The 21,859-nt window shown below is 40.6% G+C and overlaps 1 protein-coding gene across 2 annotated transcripts in view; it reads left to right on the top strand.

The window, feature by feature from the left end:
- The first annotated feature begins 635 nt into the window (after positions 1 to 635).
- The window catches only part of kank3 (KN motif and ankyrin repeat domains 3), a 35,101-nt gene continuing 13,877 nt past the window's right edge, over positions 636 to 21,859 (top strand). Inside the window, exons 1-4 of one of the 2 annotated variants that reach the window (XM_089000352.1) lie at positions 636 to 760; positions 17,871 to 17,936; positions 18,521 to 18,602; positions 19,804 to 21,561. In XM_089000352.1, coding sequence (XP_088856478.1) covers positions 18,566 to 18,602; positions 19,804 to 21,561 — 1,795 coding nt within the window. In that variant the 5' untranslated portion in view covers positions 636 to 760; positions 17,871 to 17,936; positions 18,521 to 18,565. Of the gene's footprint in view, positions 761 to 17,870; positions 17,937 to 18,516; positions 18,603 to 19,803; positions 21,562 to 21,859 lie in introns of both variants that reach the window. The other variant, XM_089000350.1, reaches the window with a different exon arrangement.

The raw sequence follows: 21,859 nt of genomic DNA, 5'->3' as shown, positions 1-21,859 counted from the left end.
ACTGCGGCCCCTGAAAAAATATTTTGCGGCCCGCCTTGATATGAAAGATTAATGTTAGTGCGGCCCGAATGATTGATACGAATGAAACTTGTGTGTGAAGCTGAACAAGTAGGCAAGAGAAGCCATGTATTAGTTTTCCTGTGGTTTTCTCAGTCGTCTGTATCTGCCTTATGATCATTATAATTATTTTGTTTATTTATAACTGGTTAATTTATTTTTTATTCATTTTACCATTTATTTATTTAATTCATTTTTTTGTGTGTTAAAAATAAAGATTTTGAGAACATTGGAATGTTTTATCTGTGCTTTTCTTGTGGAAATCATGATGCGGCCCAGCCTCACCCAGACTCTGCCTCTAGCGGCCCCCGGGTAAATTGAGTTTGAGACCTCTGATTTACAGCAACAATATCATGAAAGGAAAAGTAAAGGAAAAAGTAGAAGAACAAAATATAGGAGCTGCTGTAAAGGCAGCTATGCTCACGGCACCAACTTTTTGTGAAAATTTGTGTATTGTAAACATTTGTTTATTTTTATTTATTTTTGCTTTTGGCGTTTCAAATGTTTTATTGTGAAATTCCAAGTCGGAAATGTGCCCCCTCTCTCATCAACGACACTTCTGTTGAACTTTTTTAAAGGGAATGGGAGTCTCCCCCCCTCCTCGCCCCCTTTTCCGGATCCCCGTAAAACATTCCTTGCTTTCCACTAGACTAGAGGCATGACCAGTCTGTGTGACGGCCCGGCCCAGGAGAAAAGTCAGAAGGTAAGCAAGAGTCGGAGACTTTATTAACATACATTGGGAAATTTTATGTATCGATTGGCTACTTGCTCTACGCGCATGAATTATAAATTCCACATACGTGTTACGTTGATCAGTGATGCTAGTCTCGTTATTACTTAAACTATGTATGCTTATGTTTGAAGTTAATGTTTCACATTTGTGTTAAATTCAGTGCGCGACACCCGCTGAATGTTGGGAGTTTTACTTGTTTGTTTTTTGGGTTTCAACGTCAACGTAAGAACGTTGTTTTGTTTATCATCTTCAGCCAACTTCAACGTAAGCGCAAATATGTCCTAAAACCAACCCCATTCTAACATTCCGTTCCTTTTTTTAAAATATTGTATGATGTCGCTTGGAAACAAATTATTTGGTTCTTTGGAAATGAAATGATAATAAGCTCGTTTTCTCTCGGAGAGTTTCACTCTTCAAATGTGACCACCACCCACCTCAAACGCCTCATCTACTTCTATTGACTCATGTGTTGGTTGCTGAAATACTGTTAATGGGTCAATGTATGCAGTGTGTTACATATTCAGAGATGGCATCCTAAAAATCTGATTTGGCTTTCTGTACAAATGCCAGCTAATATCATATACTGTACTTAAAACGCACGTCAACAACTTTGATGATCTAGTGGCACTTGGCTGATGACGGAATTCTTGGAGAGAGAAGCAAATATAAAAATATATTTAGTACCAAAACGGTAACAGCATGATCCTGCAGAACTTTGCAAAGTACAGTAAAGTCTCGTTATATCGATATTCTCGAGAGTCGGAAAAATATCGATATAACCGGACTATCAATATATCCGATCCTGCGGCATGTAAATTTTCTCCTTGCGTTCATAGAAATAGTATTGTAATAACCAGTACTATCGATATAACCAATATCGATATAACGAGACTTTACTGTATATTCAATCTTCATGTTTATTGTGGACTTCAATATTGTACACGGCACAATATATTCATTATTTCTGGTGTTTGTGTGTTTACACAGTAAGATGGGAAAAGGGTGCGACGCAAAAGAAACCACCACTATGAGCCTTTGTTTTGGTGACCTCAGGATTGTGTGTTGGTTTTATCAGGTCATCGGTGCAGGCAGTGCGGTATTTTTACACCCTAGCAACCCTTGGAAATAGAGAATTGGTTTACATTTTGATACGTTCAAGTACCCCGAGTGATATTGGCACTGACAGATTTGAAATGGCATTCAGATTAAAACACTTTTTCTTAATGTGATTATCTGTGATTATACAGTGTAACCCAGGCATGGGCAAACTACGGCCCGCGGGCCACATACGGCCCGTTAGGCTTTTCAATCCGGCCCGCCGAACTTGCCCAAATTATAGTACAAACAGTGTCTAAAACTCATGACAAAAAGCTAGCGAACAACAGGGCAGATAACTGAAAAGTTGCCTGCCCCATTTTTCCCAACTTGAAGCAAAATGAGACCAATCCCATTCAGAAACATTGTCACAAAGTATAAAGTTTTTTTTTAAATCAAGAATGCACCGACTACAAATGCTACCTTGCTTAATTTACGGCAAATGCGCATGGCTGTAAATTTTGCTACAGTAGTCGATTGTCATTGTGGTGCACAATGCAACGTTTGCATTGATTCCTACGAGCCACTAAGCCCCTTTCATAAGTCTCACGTACACTTTACAGTCACGGTTTAATGTAAATTTACGTTTTGTAGCGTCACATATGTTGTTAGCTTCTTTTGAATCTTTCTTCTAGTTTGAGGTTCTGTGCATCTATTTTGGAAAATGACATGCAATTGCACGACTTTGTAACGCTTGCGAAAGTCCGGAAGAAAGAAGCAGGCTTCTGATTGGCTGCCGAGCCGAGTATGCAAATTTCAACTGCAGGTTGCCGATGTCTGTGTGCTCGGCGACGGTACACGTGTATTGTTAGCGCGTGAAGGCGAGAGCGTCAGTGAGGAGTTTGTTGAGCGCGCGGTCAGGACAAACCATCTATGATTTGGCGGAATTTAACACAAGTAGGTATTATTGAGCTTGAATATTTCGTTGTGTAATAATATGTTTTGAATGTTGAAAGTGATTCCATTTTTCAATAAATGTTGATTTCTTTAACTTTGCCCCTTCAATGAAAACTTATTAAAAACAGACGCAATCTTGATAAATCACAGTGCATATGTTATTTTAATCTATTTCCATTTCCTCCTCCAAGTATCTGCGAAATAGTCTGTAAATGCCATATCTTGCATATTCCTTGAGACAAATTTATTAACTGATCAGGGATATTTTTCACATTTGAAACACAGTTAATAAATTGGGTTGTAGTGTTTTTACTGTGCTATGAGGTTTGTACATACTACATTTAAAGGACAACCGGCACCATTTTTTGTTTTTGTTTCCCACTGACATCAGAAAAACGTTTTATAGCATCTAAAATACCCAAATCAGGCAGGCTGATATTTTTAGTTAAATGAAAAACACCAATAAAAATGACTTCAAAATGAATCCGGAAATGGCCAGTTTCAGAAGGTCCCACCCCCTTGTTCGTGACGTCACGCCAAGACGTCGTGCCTTGCTCGAGAATCAAAACAATGGCTTCAGATTCGGAGAAGATGTTTTCTTGTTCTTGTTCTTCTGAAGAGGAAAGCATAAATGTTTGCAATTGATTCTAGGAGTCCTCCCATATCAATTCGAGCCGTCAATGACAGCAATGTAGCACCCAGAAAAAGCAGAAGATTGCGCCCAAGCTCCGTTGGAAATGGGCTGATTTGTCAGCTGGGAATTTGTGTCAGCGAATATCAAATAGTTGTCTTGGTGCAACACACAACGATTCACCATGGCGTTATTTATGTGTTTTCCTTCTAATTTCGCCATCAACACGGATTAACACGAAGTTTTCAGACTAAACAAAGTACCCAAAATGCATTGTATGTCGCTTTCTCGGTCAGGGGCGGTCCAAACGTGACGTCACATGGGGATCGTCATCAACTCGAAAACAAGACTTCATATATTCAGCGCAAGTCTTAAAACGTAAACTATAGCTATATGCTGTGGAATCTTTGTAAAATACGCTCAGTCGAAGTCATTTGAAGTGATTTTATAAATTATGGACATAACTTGTTCCGGCCCAAACACTCCCTCCAAATGCTCCTGGCCCGGCCCTTCTGTCAAATTTTAGAACCCAATGCGGCCCGCGAGTCAAAAAGTTTGCCCACCCCTGGTGTAACCTGTTCTTGGGTGCTGACCTGGTGCGTTGTTAGCTTGTTCATAGTTCAAATTTTGGCATCAGTCTATCTTAGTGGAATTTGCCAATTCTACCTGTGCTTTCCTGCAGGTTCTCATTTTCTTGTAGAGTATTCCAAAATGTGCATTAGGCTTAATTGAAGACTCTGAATCAGGGGTTACCAACGTGGTGCTTGTGAGGACCACATGTGTAGCATTTTGGGTCTGTTTAAAAATACTGTAGCTGTTCAATGAGAGGACGTTGTGATTTCCTAGGAATGCTGTACAAGTAGCCATTTGAAAAAATAAACACTTGCATGGATTTATAGAAATAGATCTCATTAAAAATGTCTGTACTTTTTCCCTGTTTGTGGCACTCATTAAAATGAAATCCATTTGAGCTGATGAAGTGAGTATGTCGTACAAATCTTAAAAATGTGCAAAAATCGTACAGAATACAACAAAATACAACTGGTTGACAGGTATGGTAATGACGTAATATAATCAAACATGAATCCAAATACGTGACCACAGTGTTGGCCAAATTGAGTTAACACGAGTTGACAAATGCAGAAGTGTGCTGGAGTTGCAGCAGCACGTGCGACGTTCCGAACAACATTGTACTGTTCCCTCGGGCGTCTTAATGCAACCGTACCTTGAGCTATGATTTATGGCCGCGACTCCTCAAATAGACGCAGTCAGACATGACAGGAGGCCAGAGGAGCTCTCTGGATCTGCACAGACAAACAGCGCTCCAAAAGCACGCTCCGTTTGTTTCTGCATGCTGACGAGGAAGAGTACATTGAATTAAACACACTTAAATTTAGCTCTGTGGTCATTCAGTGTCCTGATGATTGTGCGAATGCATGCCGCTGATTTCCATTTTTAGCTGTATTATGAGTTAACGTTATCAGCCGCTTCATGCAACTGGTGCCACGTGAAGTAAGGAGGGCCAGACTCAATGGCATTCGTTTACCATGTTGATTGCCTGGAATAGCTGAAGACCTCCTGGAAGGCGAAATGATTACAGTATGTGCATGCAGTGTAGCATTTGGGTTTGTTTTTCTGCGTTTCCGACTTATCGGGTTATCTCGTGGTTTAAAGGAGACATTTTGCATTCAAAACACTTCCAAAGTGTCCAACCAAAATGAGATTTCAGTCAAAATACACAATGGATTAAGAATTACAAGACTGTGACCACCCACTCTGCTTGATATGCAACATCAACAGTAAAATAAGGCATTGCAGCAAATAGGGGCTTCTATTTCTTAACCAGGTTGTGAAGAAAAAAAAAAAAGAGTATTTCTACTCACACACTTTGTCACCAAGCTGCCAATAAACATTTAAACTACACTTGAATAAATGTAAGGATTGAATTGCCACGCAGAAAATCCTATTGGACCCTCCGTACCCTGCCCACCACCTTTTCCAGCTACTCCCCTCAGGCAGGCGCTACCGATCCATGCACACCAAATCCAGCAGACATTTAAACAGCTTCTTCCCCCAAGCCATTAACTCTTTGAACAGCGTGTTCGACCGGAAACAAATTCTTTGTGTGTTCTACATACTTGGCAATAAAGATGATTCTGATTCTGATGTGGCACATGCAGTGACCACATTATCAAAAGCACACATACCCTGCACCAATGTTTCTGATATAGCTAAATGTTAGCAAATGTGTTGACTATCAATGACGAATGCTAATAGCACGGTTAGCTCATGTAATCTTTGCTAAAATTGCAGCCCTGCTTACCTTACCTGGTTTTGACAAGATGGTGTTACATAGTTTTATCAGATTAGAATGAACCTTCTCACAGTGGAGAAATTTACGTTTCACAGCAGCAAAAACAAAATAAACTAGCTGTTGTAAAGGCAGCCACCCACACAGCGCCATCTTGAAGTCAAAAACAAACCAAAAATAAACAAATAATGTGACACAACACAAAGGACATAGACAGTCATTCAATCTTAAGCACTTTCAGAATTGGAATCTTTATTGCCAAGTATGTAGAACACACAAGGAATTTGTCTCCGGTAGAACACGCTGTACTAGTATCATGAAAAATGGAGGCACCATACAGTTCTATTTGGGTTACTGTTTACTGTTTTTCTACACGGTTTTTGTTACATGAAGCAGTTCTAGATGAAAGAGTGGAGGATCAGAGACGTCATGGTGGAACATGCACGTCTGCTACAAATGAAGTAGCTTTCAAAAGCAAACACAAAGCTGCAGCATCCATTGAAAAAAAAAAAGATTGTCTCACATCTCCTGTCCCACATAAATCCGCTTCAATTCCAAGCCGCGACCATTCCACATGATCTTAACTCTGCTCACTTTGCTGCTGTGAAATGTAAATATCTACAGTGTGAGACTAATAAAGGCAAAGCTAACCTAATCTAATCTGCCATACATTTTTTGCCTAGCATAGATACGTATTCATCAGAAAAGAGTGTGGAGGATATTCAAGCCCGAACAAAACGTGATATCACACCACTTTTGACTTTCATACAGAACTAAGAGAAGTCAGGATATGTCACAACTATGTGTCCTTTTCTATCCAACGACTGGGTGGGAGAAGAAAGTGTCTAACTTAATTCCCCTGTCCTACCATTCCGGTATTTGCTGTTCATGCAGACATCACGGCTCTGGTACTACCGGTGTGTCAAAATGTTGGCAGGGTCTTTGATGTATTGATGAATCACTTCATTTTGTTGAAACAATGGCTCCAGGAAGAGCTCGGCTCATGCATACAGCGCAGGACAAACAGAGGCGCAGCATAAAAATTCAACAGTGGAGCTGACTGAAGCACCAGTAGTGGCTGTCCACGTCCTGGTTTTTAAGAGTGCTCAGGCTCGTATCCATAAATGTCTTAAGACGTTCCGCGGAAACCCCAAAAAATTTCATAACATCATTCCTGTTCTTTGTTATCAGTAGATGAAATTAATCTTGAACTAAGTAGCTAAGTCACAAAGGACCATTTCATCCATTTCTGAATCCAGTTCTCTTGAAATTGAGTTGAAATGTAGTGATATGAGAATTGTTTTACATTTTTATCACATGCTTGGAATAAACACGATATGTTGATTTTTTTCATTGGCATTCCATTTCTGTTACGATTTGACCAAGTGAAATTGGTTTGAAACTTTGAGGAATTCTAATTGAGTCTGCAGTAATGTGTTACACATTGGCGCTTGGTGAAACCGATGGGTGGGCAAAATAATTATTTTCATACTACCCCAAGCAAATTCTTCTTTGGCCATTTGGACTGCTTTGCCTCGAGGAACAAATGGCAACATCAAAGAGTGTGTGGATGCTTTTTTTGAAGCTGTTAAAATAGGGTTACTGATAATCTATTACATGGTGAAAGAGTGAACTTTAGAAAGCATCTTAAGCGCTTCATTCTAACACCATGGGAAAAGGTCAAACGTCTGCTTGGCCAGATCATACTTTGAATTTAGAGCGTTGTCGACAAGGCATGAGAAAATATATTAGATAAAGATAATGACACACTATGTAGTTTGCAATGTGTTCTTCAGTATTGTCTCAAACCGAGTTTGCTTTCATTTCATGTCATGCTTGTCTTTTTCAAAATACTCTCACACACCTAGGCCGTTGATTGTCAAGGAGGTTTAACAATGTGAACGCAAAACGTTCACTTTTGAACAAATTCTTCTCGTCGCAAAAAATTACATTTATAAACACGTGTCAAAGCTACATTTTGCCATAGAATTTAGCCACGGGGTGGTCCGGTGAACCAGTGGTTTGCACGTAGACCTCACAGTGCAGAGGTAACAGGTTAAATTCCAGCTCTGGCCTCGATGTGTGGAGTTTGCATGTTTGCGTAGGTTTTCTCTGGATACTCTGGCTCGCTCCCACATTTCAAAATCATGAACGGCAGACTGATTAAGCACTCTAAATTGTACTTATATGTGAGTGTGAGTGCCAATGGTTGTTAGTTTCAGTATGCCCTCTGATTGGCTTGCAACCGGTTTAGGGTGTCCCCCGCCTACTGTTTGAAGACAGCTATAGAATCGGCTCCAGCACCCACATTAACAATTGTGAGGATAAGAGATAAAATGGATGGGTGGATTTAACCATCGGTAACTCAAATAAATCTAAATGATATTCATTATTTTTGCCTTACCAAACAAAATATCCCCCCAAAAACTTAAAGATGGGGACTGTGTGGCGGTGGTCATCTGGACATGACCAGTAAGAGTAAATTGTTGAGAATTTAGGTTGTATTTTGAGGTGCACACTAGAATAATTTACAACTGTCTGGCAGTTAAGTATGTTGGACAGTAATCAGATAAACAGTGTTGCTGGGAATAGAGGAGCATGTTCGGGTGAGACACGAGGCTGACTGGTGTGTGTGTGTGTGTGTGTGTGTGTGTGTGTGTGTGTGTGTGTGTGTGTGTGTGTGTGTGTGTGTGTGTGTGTGTGTGTGTGTGTGTGTGTGTGTGTGTAATAATACTCTTTGGACAGACTTCAGGTGAGGGATTGAGCCACTTTTATTTTAGCTTCGTGGTAATATTAGCTGGTTGGTATCGTCTGATATCTGAAGGCGACCGTAGTACATCTTTTAATACGTACGTTTGTTTAATATGACTCATTGTCTATCTGTGTCCGTGTTCACTATATGTTAAAGTACGAAATATAAATGGTACACATTTTGTGTTTGGAAATGAGGTATTAATCTACTGCCAAGTATGTGACTGAGAAGACACACACTAACTTTACGATGGCATAAACATACTTGTATGCGGTTGCAGGTTGCAATGGTTAAAGTCTGAATGGATTTTTGTGGTCAACTAAAGCACTGTCTTCAGATGACCAAGAACATCTAAATTCAAAGATTTACTTTCTTGGTGGAGGAGCAAAACAATTTTAGAAAAATAGTAAAACCCTCAAAACATACTTGTTTTCTTTAAATCAAATCAATAATGTTTGCACTCCCTAGACATTAACTCATTCACGAATTTATTCGGGAATTGAAAATATGACTTGGAGCACCATTCACAAATTTGTTCGGGTTTGTTTGTTTTTTTTTCTTGGGGGGTTCCAATAAAGCACTGGTTAGACCTCTGGCAATGTTTTTTCCCTTTCATGAGGGGGCATCATTTGCCTTTTGTACATCCTGGAACTTGCACCTCATATTACTCCTGACCCAAATGCAAATATCCCTTTGTGGGACTATTAAAGGCTTTCTGATTCTGATTCGGGCCCATATAACTTATGAATTCACTTTTTTTCTGATGAAGGAAGAGAGTCTAAGGTTTCTAACACCGTATTGAATGTTTTATGTAGTTCTAAACCTCAATATTCTGTGGGTCTTGCAGTTTCAGTGAAAATGACATAAACCCTGGCACTGGAGTTGACACATTTTTGCTCGTCTGGTAGTGAATGAGTTTACACTCTTAAAGCAATGACATATACACCGAATTTTCGGATGCCTTTCTACCTAAACGAAATCCTATTTGTCTGAGCACTGATTGCTCCTTGTCTCAATCACATTATTGCGTTATGTTACGTTATTCTTTATTTTTATTTATTTTTTGCACAGAGCGTAAATCTGGCACAAAGCGCATTCTAACTCTGTGCATAGGTGGAGTTTTCTTTCTTTTGCTAGACTTCACATCCAGAAAATCGGGTGTGGAAAGGTGTTTGGGCCATGGTGTTTTTTTGTTAGACTTTACATCCGGAAAACCGGGTGTAAAAAGGTGTTTGGGCATTAACTCCAGCTCCCCACAACCCTGAAGAGCACAAGCGGTCTGGAAAATAGGAGGATGAATATCATTGCCTGAATGTTACTTAAAACATCTGAGCAGGATTGTATTTTTTGCAAGCATCGTACTCTGTTTTTGTTTTTATGGGCAGTCAGTAACTTAATTTCTCACACAAGTGAAGACAACAGGACTGGAAACAAAAACATGCTTTCTGCAAAGGAAGAATTGCCAAATCGGATGTGGTATAGTTCGCAAGGGAAACGTACTGCATATCATTCACTCAGGATAGAACGTGGGGATAAAAGGCAAAAACTGTGAAATATCTTTTGAAACATAACATTAGCATCTTGGCTTTGGCTTATGTGAGTGCATTTTTTTTAAACCTTGAAACACTTCTATTCATTGGTTCCCAATGGAAATGTTGTGTCGCTTCTAGAAAAACTTGCCTGCCCTATGAAGTCATTTCAGAAGGCTGGACTAGGTGTGAACAGCGCTGTGCCAAAGAACCGAAAGCCAACTCAATGGTTCTCATAGTAATATTTAAGTCTTTTTTTAATGGTTTAAACCAAGGGTGTCAAACTCATTTTTTGCCGCGGGCCACATTGTAGTTACAGTTTCCTCTTGGGCGGGGTGGCATTATGAATTTGAGGAAACCATTGGAATGTTTAATCCCCTCCACATATTACACACAGAATGCCAAACAAATTAATGAATAACTAGTTTTCAAATTTGGATCAATAATAATGACTGTTATTGTTGTTTACATCGGACAATTTGAAATTTTGGTTCGGACTTTTGCAAGCATCATGGCACATGCCATGGTTGATTTGGTTTTGTGGTCCAAATAAAATGATGTGGTAGGCCAGATTTGGCCCCTGGGCCGTGACTTTGACACATGTGGTTTAATCTGATGGTATCAGGGGAAAAATCTAGCAACTTCATTTAATATTATAAAGACAATATAAAAGACTAATGAGAAGAAAATAGCACAATTTGATGTGAATTTGTGCCCGAGAAAGATGAGAATGTTTTACCTTCTTAAGTAATTAAACTATACAAACATATCAACTGTGACTTACTTTTAACATCGTGTGGTCAGATTGGATTTCTGTGACACGGGATGTTGGTCAAGCAAAACGAGGAATTCAGAGAAGGTAACATTTGCCTTTGCTTTCCATCCAACTGCTTTTGTTTAAACCTTCAAACCTTGACGTTTGCAGCAAACTGTTGAGACTCAGCGAGAGAAATCGCTTCCAGATTGTCATCTGTTCAGATGAATGAAATAGGCTATAAAGTTCAACTCGTTAAACAGCCAAAGAGGAATATAAGGTGTGATCTGACGTCAGTGACGGAGAACATCAAGTATATGTTGACTGAATTAGACCCTTCATGGGATCAAAATTACAAAGCATGTCACTTTTTTCCTGTCAGCTGGGAGCATCTCAACAGTGACTGAGGTGTGTACACGGGATGTCTATTCAAAGTACCTTGTCATTACTCGAACCCTTGCATCAAAGATGCGATAAAATGCTATAATTGTCACAGGAAAAGGAAATAACATATTTCTGTTGTTTCTAAGCAGAAAATGTCTCCGCCACCTGGTTCGTTTCTGTTGGTGTAAGATGCAAACATCTGGAGGCGGAAATCGCTAACGCTTGTGAAGAAGTCTTTTAAACACAGCTTTGTTGAGCGCAGGACTGAGTCAACACCAGACGTTTGACTTTTGGTGTGTGCTTGCGAGAAAACACCAAAAAGCTGAGGCGAGGAGTGAAAATGACAGAAAACAACCGCCACCAGCGTTTGTGATTTCCATTTCAGTTGTTATGAAGATGACGTTTGAAAACAAGCCTGTGTGCGTGTACGTTGGAAGAACCAGGTGCGTTTGTTCCAAACCGCAATGTCACATCACCAATGTTGTAGTTGGACGAAACCTGATTTTATGAGGCCTGCTGTACCTCAGAGGGTCTTTGTGAATCCAGCAGTGGGACGTCTTAAGATGTCTGACCGAGTTTTGGTTCTGAGAGGAAAACTCTAATGTCTTTGTACCCTTTTTGGATGAAAAAATATCAAGAACACCATTGTTCTCAAAATGACAGACGCAATCTTGCTATTCTGAGGAATGGAATTTGTCTTGTCTGCTTTGGTTCCTGTGGTAAAGTTTTTTTATTTGGATATTGCATCTTTGATCAAAAGCCACATTGCTGCTTTATCCGCACGCTGAGCTCTCACTGGAACATTTTTCTTCATTCACACTAACACAAATATAGTTACTTGAAATACATATTCTCATTTTTAGTACATTGCTTAACATTTTCGGAGAACCAAACAGCTTGTTACGGTTGGAGAGGCTATGTATTACAATTCTTGACTGTCTGAAAATATTGCACTTTTTTTTACTAGAATAAGGGGCAACAACAACAAAAGATGCTTCAGCGACATCTTGTAAATTGTGTATGTAAATGTAAATTTCTCCACTGTGAGACTAATAAAGGCAAATCCAATCCAATCCAATCTTCTCATCCCTCAAATGAATTTATTCACTGCCAGACAATGTGCAAAAATGTGTCCACTCCTGTGCCAGGGTTTTTGTCATTTTCACTCAAATTCGAGAACCCTCAGGATATTGAGTTTTAGGACCTCTTCTTTCATCAGAAAAAAAGCTTATTTTGAGCTGCTTGGTTGTACAGTCATCTACAGTGTCACTGACATTGATTTTTATGCTCCAGGGCCTGTAGAACTGAAGTAGATTTCTGACCCTGTTAACAATTGAGTATAGAAATGTGATTGGTTAAATGCGTACATACGAAAACACACTTTTTTTACCATGCTTAGAATGTCTTGTTTTTCTATCCTTTCACTGCCCCCCACCACCCCATCCCCTTTCAAATTGCTGCTGTAAACTGCAAATTTCCTATTAAAGGTTTTCTGATTATGATTTTCTGATTTGAAGCAGCACAACAGGAGAAAAGCAATGAAAGGAAGCTGAAAGACAATTTGGAATTATTTAATAAGAATTCATGGACAAAATGTATATTAGTTTGTGATTCAGTTATTTTTAATAATAACACATTTCATTTATATCGCCTTTCAAAATTCTCAAAGACAATTGACAGTCACAGGATTTTTTTTTTCTGTGGGTGAGCAGCGGCAGCCACACGCGCCAGCCCGGAAGTATCATACAGTAAAAAAAAAAAAAAAAAAAAAATCTAATAGAGAAGGCCTTACAGGCCTTGACGCCCGACCACTACGAGAATGTAACTTGCAATCCATGGGTTAGCTGAGCTTTGCATGATAGACGCGTAGGAAAATATAATTAGTGTATAACTGTTAAGCTGGTTCTCAAACACTCTCAGCAAACATGAGTCAACTTTTTTAGATTGACCGTTTCGACATTCTGAATCTGGACGTCGTTGAGAGAGAATGAACAGGCCATCTGCTGTGAAGGAAAACAATGAGGCTTCACAAAAAATGGTGAGAGTGTCGCCACCAAAGAGGCATAAAGCTTCATTGTCGAAGCACAATGTGCGCGATTGTGCTTGCTGGACAATCTGGAAGGAAGCGGGAAGGCCTGCATGCCACGTTTCAAGTCAAACTAGATGGACACATGAGTAACTGTGATCCCAGGGTGTGATGTATGCAGAATGAAGGGGACACAGGAAGGAGGTACTTGATTCCTAAAAATATGTATCCAAAAGCGACTGAGGTGGCCATTTTTACAGTGGAGTGGGGTCCACTGTATGTGATAATGAACCATCAAAGCTTGGACCTGACCACAGTTTCATGATGAGTATGATGGCGTGTGAGGTGTGTGCGTGTGTGTGGTCATGCTGACTAGCTTTGTTTGGCTGGTGCTCATTTAGTTGGCTTTTCTGCAGTGTTTTCCTGCTGCCTGCAGGAAGCAGCTTTCAGGACGGCTTGATGGGCTTCCTGCCCACCCCTCACTCTCCTCATCCTCCTCCCAAACACTCCACCACTTTTACCATGATTTCGATGGAGAGACAATGGCAGGTCTCCTGCAGTGACATCGAAGTGTGGGTGGGGATATATGAGTGGGATTTATAAGGGTGGAAAAGTGGGCTTCCTTTCAGGAAACTGTACATTTCTGTCAAACCAGCTTGAGGCCCTTCTGCTCTTGTGCGTTTACATGTATGGAGATATAAAACAAAACTCTAAAAGACTTTCAGATTCTACGAGGGATTACAGTTGGGATAACAGGTTTAGGTTCATATCGAAGGACAGTAAAAAAAATAACAAGAAAAAAATGGAATAATTTTCATGGTGAATTTCACTAGCCAACAAATGACAAGGAATGTGGATATAATTGGCCTTAACCCTGTGGTTATGAATGGTTTATTTTGGATTGAATATGATTTACATGCAGATTAGTGTATGAGCGCTTTCCGATGTAAAACAGCCAAAGGGTCAAAGTGGGTTGCCGGTCTAGAAGGAGAATATCAGCTTTAAGTAGCTCCACACCTTGTCAGGGTCGCTCTTTTGTCCTGACGTCTCTTTTTCGGGAAAAGGGGGTGGCGTGGGGAAATGAAGTCATTGTTACAAAACATGATCCTGAGACCCAAAGCAGCACATTTCCGTTTCAGTGAAAATGTGGCCAACCCAATCTTCTCCTTTTGCCGGATTCCATCTCTGTGAGGACATCAGACTGTGCCGCCCATCACATGTTCCCACACCGACTAAGAGGGGAAAAATATGAAACTGTGGAAGAGAACTTTCTGTTGCTATTGATGAATAAATGTGCTTTCCAGATAATGCTGTTTTTCCCATCAGCTCTTGACATTTCTTGTTACCAAAGTTTGTCGTGCAGTGTGAAGATGTTGGTGGAGGTTACTAAGTAAGCCATGATGGCAAAATCAACATTGGACCTTGATTTAGTGCAGGCGTGCTCATTAACTTATTCACTGCCTGACGATGTGCAAAAATGTTGTTGTCATTGTCACTTGAATGCCATTCACAAATTTATTCGGGAATTGAAAATATGAAGAAGAGCGCCATTACCGAATTCGTTCGGGTTTTGTTTTTGTCATGCTTGGGTGCCAATAAAACAATGGCCATGGCCTCTAGCAATGTTTTTTGTTTTCCACAAGAGGCAGCATTTCCAATTTTTCCAGGTTAACGCTTTGTTCCACCTTCAGCAATTGTTAAAGCACTATATAAACCAATATGTATGTATTGCATTGTATTTTGGACAGCCACCCTCATTTCAAGCTCATATAACTCCAGACCCCTGTAATTTATGAATTAACTCTTTTTTTCTGATGAAAGAAGACAGTCTAAAGTTTCGAATGCTGTACTGAATGCTTATGTAGTCCTAAAACTCAATATTCTGTGGGTCCTGGAATTCAAGTGACAATGACAAAAACCCTGGCACTGGATTGAACCATTTTTGCACATCTAGCAGTGAATCAGTTAAAAAGTGTGGACACTACTGATTTATATATATTTATATCTTATGATAGAACTGTATTGGGACAAATATTGATATTCGGTCATATATTCCTGGTGTAATTGTTAACTTGAAAGACAACTCATTAATATATTTCAATAATAATTGGATTGCATCCCACAAAATTTCTCAGAATGCCAGTCAAATTCCAATTCAGTAGCAGTTCTTTGCGTGTGATGAGCTCTGTCCCCAAGTTAGCTAAATGGAGTGTTCATGGTGTTTGCAAGGGTTGTAAAACTGGTGGAGACCACCATACTTTATATAAAGAGGGTTTTGCGCTTGAAATCACGCAGATGCTATTCACAGTGGAAAACATGGACAAGTGCCACAAGGATAAATTCCATGTGAGTGAATTTTAAGTGTGAGTGGAAGTCAAACACATATATTACTACATTCCAAAAAAGAAACCACTCTTTTGGTGAAGCAAGCATCTTTTGTCAGATTTAGCTCACCCTGAGTACCCATTTTGCATCAAAATAGAATTTAAAACTTAACTGCTCTGAAAGACGCCAGGAACCACGAGCTTTCACTGTACAAAAATAACCCTAATGGAAGCAAATACATGGAAATGAGTAGATCATTCAGAAGCTCGAGCATTCCATTTCAGAATAGACATAATGCAATAATTTTCATTTTTAGCACTTGAAAATGTTTAAAAGAAAAATATTTCTAAGGTCCCGTTGCCTCATATTTTGCCTCCACCTCCTCGTTGTGTTTATGCCCGGTGAGCTGCTAGACCCTCCCTTTTCAAATCTGGCTTTTTACTGGCTTAATATGAGCCGACCAAAAAAATGTGAATGTACAACGATGCGGGTTTCAGCTCCTCACAGCTCAGGGTGTCGAGAGAAAGAATGCAGTTTGAACAGGCTCTCTGTAATTTGCTGCTTCTCATCAAATCAGACAGGAGTGTATGTGTGTGTCTGTGGCTGTTTGTGAAGAGTAACAGTCATGTGAGATGAGGATGGTGAAGAGTGTGCAGCGGTGAGAAAAGACCATTTCTTAAGTGCAATAAGTGCCACTTAAAGAAGTTAACAACATGAAGATAAGATAAAATATGAAAACCTTTATTTGTCTCACAATGGAGAAATTCCCTCATAAAAGCAGCAAAGTTACAAAAGGAAGAAGTAGAAGAACAAAATATAGGCACTGCTGTTAGGGCAGCCAGTCTCGCGGCGCCATCTTGAAGTTAAACTAAAATAATACAACAGGGCCCATAAGACACAGACAATCATTCAATGTAAGCACTTTTCTGCACAATCTTTGTTGTATAAAGCAGTTATAGATGAAAAGAGAGGGTCAAAATGTCAATCAGGGATGTCATGCACAGTATATATATATATATATATATATTTATATTTATATTTATATATATATTTCTAATATAATTCTCCACTGTGAGACTAATAAAGGCATATCCAATCCAATCCAATATGCACGGTAAGGCAATTGCTAATATTGGTGTTTGCATTACACCAAGGTTGATTAAATTCAGAAAAAATGAGAATTTTTAGCCACATTGCAATTTCATTAAGATTGTTTTATAGTGGCAGTTTATTTTAAGTCTGTTACTGCTCTGACTGACTTACAAAATGGTGGCACGAATGAACACCCAAATCTGACCTCTTTAGAACGGTTACTGGCACACAAATCGGTGGAAGTCGCCAAACACGATTTAAAAGCTCAGGATGTGAAATGATTGGTACAGTTTGTGGGAAAAACAAACGACTAAACAAAGCAAAAAAAACGAGATAAAAAGAAGTAACACAGTGGATTGCTTTTGTCTACTTTGGACCAAAACACATTGGTCTCATCCTTGAAAACCGTCTGTTTGTCTGTGTGTGGGTCTTGTTCATTGTGCTCTGTACTGAGACAAGAAACAGACCACTACAGTGAGAAGGAACAGCCAGTAGCTGATAAGACGATACTGTGCAGAGACTCTCAGAATGTACACGTTTTATTCTTTTCCCCTGTCCGCTGAGAACTATTTATGAATCAATCCACCGTCAATCATTGGCCATTGAGACATTTTGAGTGTGTTTTATGTTGTGGGCTTTGCGGTTTTTACTTTGGCAATAAACTGTGTGAGTTGACAAGTGTGTATGCGTGTTATCAGGAGTCAGTCAGATACAAGGACAGCTGGCGTGTTTCAACAGCATGTTGTAGGAATGTGCCTATGAGGCACACACTAGGAAGCACATCTGTGTGTGTTTGAAGCGAAATGAATGACTGCATGCACTTGAGGTTCTGTGTGGGTGGGAGATGTTTCTGAATGAGAAACTCCATATGAAGTCCCCAGTGGGGAATTTGTCGTTGAAATCTGTTGTTCTCCTTCCTCGTTAATGTGCTTGCGATTGCTCAATCAAGTTCGTCACAAACCACTGGAGTTCTACACGCCCGTTTTGAAATCGGCCTGTTGTTGCTACCATTGGATGACAATTGAGGTGGTAGTAGTTCACACATCAGACTGCTATGCAGCTATTGTGGAATTAGTTCCCATTTAATGTCATAGCTGGAGAGTACTCTTGAAGAGTTTATCAAGGTCTGTGAAGGAGCGAGCATGTTATTTCTCTGATTTACTTCGTCTATTGTCATGTTTTTTTAACCCACTTAGCCTAAGGTGACACGGGACACAATGAAATGAGCACTTTGGCAATATTTTGGTGTCACTGACTCAAAGTCTGCCTTTTATTCTTTTGTAGGGCCAAATTCAGCAGAGTACAAACCTGGGCTCCAGCTGCATGAATGTTACAGTTGGCCTGACTGAGGTAAGTCGTAAAGCATCAACCTGCCTCAATCTGCATTTGACATTCAGCAGCCATGTTTAGCACAGTCTTTTCAATCAGTCTCAAACTCAAGACCACCATTTTATGTGGCCGGCGAAAGTAAATCACGCTTGTCAACCTGCAGAATCCTTGTTAAAATAAAATTGTTACCCAAGTGTCAAATTGTCATGTGTACTAAATAACGTTGAGTATGAGTCATAATTTAGTTACCCTGTGTAAACCCACTCAAACAATAATTAACGTAATTGAGCAAAGTGTTATAGCGGACTTGCCTGAAATCCAAAATAGTAATGCATTAATTTGTTGTGTACTGTACACGTAATAATGTGATGAGATGATTAAACATTTTTTTTGATTTCACAATCATAACAGCCTTCAGAGAGAAGACGGTAAGTAACTCTAAAGTGGCCCACATTTACAGGAATTACTGGAGAGCGGGTTTCTCTTCCAGCCAGGATTTTTTCTTGAGAAGTCAAACTAAGTAGGGGAGTGCTTTGGACATGACATCAGTTTGATTTTCTTGTCACAGATGACAAGAAATCATGTGACTTTGTTTTCCAAGCCAGGTGTTGTTTGAGGCTGTGCGTGCTGAAAGGCCCTCTACCTAAAAGATGACTCAGTCAGTGCAGGTTAACCCAAAGATGCCTGGTAAGTTAAGCAAATATATTTTCCAGCATGCAAACACGATCCGTTTATATTTAGAACAAATCTTTACATCTGGTAATAGAATAAGTCAGTTTTTGAGTTAATAAATACATTGAGTAACATCACAACATTCTTAACAGCCATACAATTGTGAAGAGATAGTAATTGCTGTTCGTCATAAGCTTGAAAACATAATTGTGTATAATGGTATAGAAAAGAAAAATGAAACAGAATCAGAACTTTGAATTTGATGGCTACGAACAAAATGAAACAGGCTTCCTGCAGATGATAGGTCAGGGGTCGGGAACCTATGGCTCGCGAGCCATATATGACTCTTTTGATGATTGCATATGGCTCGCCGATAAATATTACATATTATAATACATATTGTTCATTTCCCGTTGGGGCTGCAGTTGGCGGAAAGCGCAATTTTGATTGGATGACACTGACCTAGAATGGCCGAAAGCGCCATGTTGATTGGATGATAGTGGCCGTCATGTTGAAACAGGTAAACGCCCCTTTAAATGAGCCCAACTTGTGCACTTCAGCCTGAATGCACCGGAGCATTAGAGGAGAGAAAATGTTCTGATTCTAATTTGCAATGAAACAGTCGAATGTCAGTGACATTTTAACAAGCCCCATGTTAACGTTAGCATCGACATACTTCTGCGAGAAGTAGATTGCAGATAGCAAGTGTGGAAGCTTATGAGCCGTGTGCAGGCTAGCTCGCAGTAACTACGCCTCTGGACCGGCAAATTGAATTTCATTCCAATCGTTTTCCTGGATTTTTACCAAACACGAGGAACGGAAAACCATCCATGTTAACGGTGAGTACTATCACAAAGTTATTTTAAATAATACATTCTGATATTTTGTTGAAAAGTGGCCGCGCGTGCGCGTGTCTGTGCGCGCGCACGCGAGCGTTTGTATGTGCGCGCGCGCGTGCGTGTGGCTCTCGCTGAAAAACATTTCTAAATATTTTACTTTTATGGCCCTCTTAGTCAAAAAGGTTCCCGACCCCTGTGATAGGTGGAAGAACTGGAGAAGGGCACCATTAGAATTCAAAATGTTACTAATTCACTGATAAGAATTGGGGGAAAGTCATCAGTAGTAGCAATAACTGTTAATTTTGTTATGTATCTCATTATGGTGTGTGATCGAGTTCTGCCATTAAGTTTCGCCACGTGTGCAATTTTCCTTCCAGATTTGGCCTCACCTTTTCTGTACTCCAGTCCAGAACAAGTTGACCAGTCGTCATCTTACTCTGTACAAACACCATATGGGTTCCAGCTTGATTTGGATTTCCTGAAATATGTGGAAGAGATAGAGAGTGGACATAATCTTCGTAGGGCAGCTGTCACATCTCGTCGGTCCGGACGGGGGCTCAGAACCTCCCAGCGATGTGTAGGGGGGCGCGCCAGCGGCTGGACTTCCACAGAGTCCCTTTCCTCTCCTGCTAGTGAGGATGGCCGGGTGCCTCCGCTGCCGCCGCCAAGAAACCGCCTTGGCTCCGCACCTTGCGAAGTGCTTTCTCTCTCACCTGTGACTCTCCTCAGTGTTCCCCCGCTGACCGCCGGTGCCATAGTACCACCCCCTCCACCACAACGCAACCCTAGAGTTGAGCGAACGCTTCTTGAAACTAGCCGGCGGCTACAACAGGAGCAAAGGCATCACGATGGCGGCAGATTCCTGCTCGCAGATGCTCCCAAGCAGCTCTCTGCCCCTGCGTCAACTCAGCCTCTGCAGAGCAGCTGGACCAAACCTAGTCCTCAAACCTCTGGACTCAACACTCCTGCTGCTGCCGCCACATTGCCCCCAAGCCAACTCCAGACAGTTCGAGAGCAGATGGCTACCGCCTTGAAACAACTGAAGGAAATGGAGGAACGAGTCAAGGGTGTTCCGGCTCTGGAAAAAGAGGTGGCCGAGCTTCGTGTCGAGAAAGACATGCTGTTGTCAGCACTTCGGGAGAAGACAGCAATGAAGCAGCCACGGTTGGTGGACTCCTCTTCGCAGACCACAGAGTCCACCCAATCCAGCCCTTATATCCAAAGTCAACTAAATTGCCCAGCCTCACCTGGTCACAAAGGCCATGGAAAATCTGAGGAATTAAAAAAGCTGGCTGAGAAGTTTGAGGGGAAGGATGGTTGTGCAGCGCAACTGTCATCAAAAGTTGGACAGAAGGCTCTCGAGAAGCCATCTGTTGACAAGAAATCCGTGTCTGTGGGAGATGATCGACCCATAGACTCCGTTGTTTTATATTACAGCCATGGTATAAAAGACGCCACCGTAGGAACTGAGCTGCATGTTTATGAGAAGGGCACAGTAACTGAAAACCCTGTGCTTCAACAGCAAGGAACACAGGTCAGAGCAGAGACAGCGGAGGTTGGAATTTGGGTTACAGAGTCGCTCCTTGGGTTAACGTCTGAGGCGCAACGTGAGCTGGACACCTTACAAGACACCATTACATTCCAACAGGAGTCCATTACGAGTCTAGAGAGCAAGCTGACTTTGGCAGACAAAGATCTGGGAACTCTCCGAGCACAGATTGAGGAGATTGCGCTTAAAGTCACATCTGAGAAGGGAGTTCTTGCTAAACCCATTGCTAAGGATGCCCAGATCGAGACGACATCCTCCACCCTAATGGATGCTGCCGTTTTGTGCTGCCCAGTTGTGACGGATGTCTGTGTGGGTAATGGCTTTGCGCCAGAGCTGATCGAACAAAGTGCCCAAACTGATACTTTAATGACATCAGAAGTACCAGTATCAGTTGTCACGGCCACCGTTGGTTGCCAGTACGTAAACATGCTTGATGAAAAGAGTGAAAACCAAAAAGTTACAGTGTTAAAGAAGAGACAACTGACCATAAATGATTATAAGATTTTTCCAGAAGAGACAGTCAGTGTGTCTGAGGAGCGAGAGGAAGGCCCAGGGAACCTGACGACACCTGACAATATTAAATCAGGTACCTTAATATTGTTGTAGTTATCTACTTTTTCAAGTCTCTCATTCACTTTCCCTGGTCCAAATCAGTTGATGAGTTTAAAATGTGTTCTCTTCCTCCAAAAGTTCTATTTATTTTGAAACGGTTAAAAAAATGTAATGCAGGGGTGCCAAACTTAGTATTTTTTTAGAATACAGTAAAGTCTCGTTATATCGCTATTCAAAGGAGTCCGAAAAATATCGATATAACCGGGACTATCGATATATCCGACCCTGTTTGCATGTAATTTTCTCCGTGCGTGCATAGAAATAGTATCGAT

Source organism: Hippocampus bargibanti, linkage group LG07, assembly GCF_051943395.1.
Source record: "Hippocampus bargibanti isolate YZ-2025 linkage group LG07, ASM5194339v1, whole genome shotgun sequence".
Taxonomy (NCBI): domain Eukaryota; kingdom Metazoa; phylum Chordata; class Actinopteri; order Syngnathiformes; family Syngnathidae; genus Hippocampus; species Hippocampus bargibanti.
This window is presented reverse-complemented; position numbering and strand designations above follow the sequence as displayed.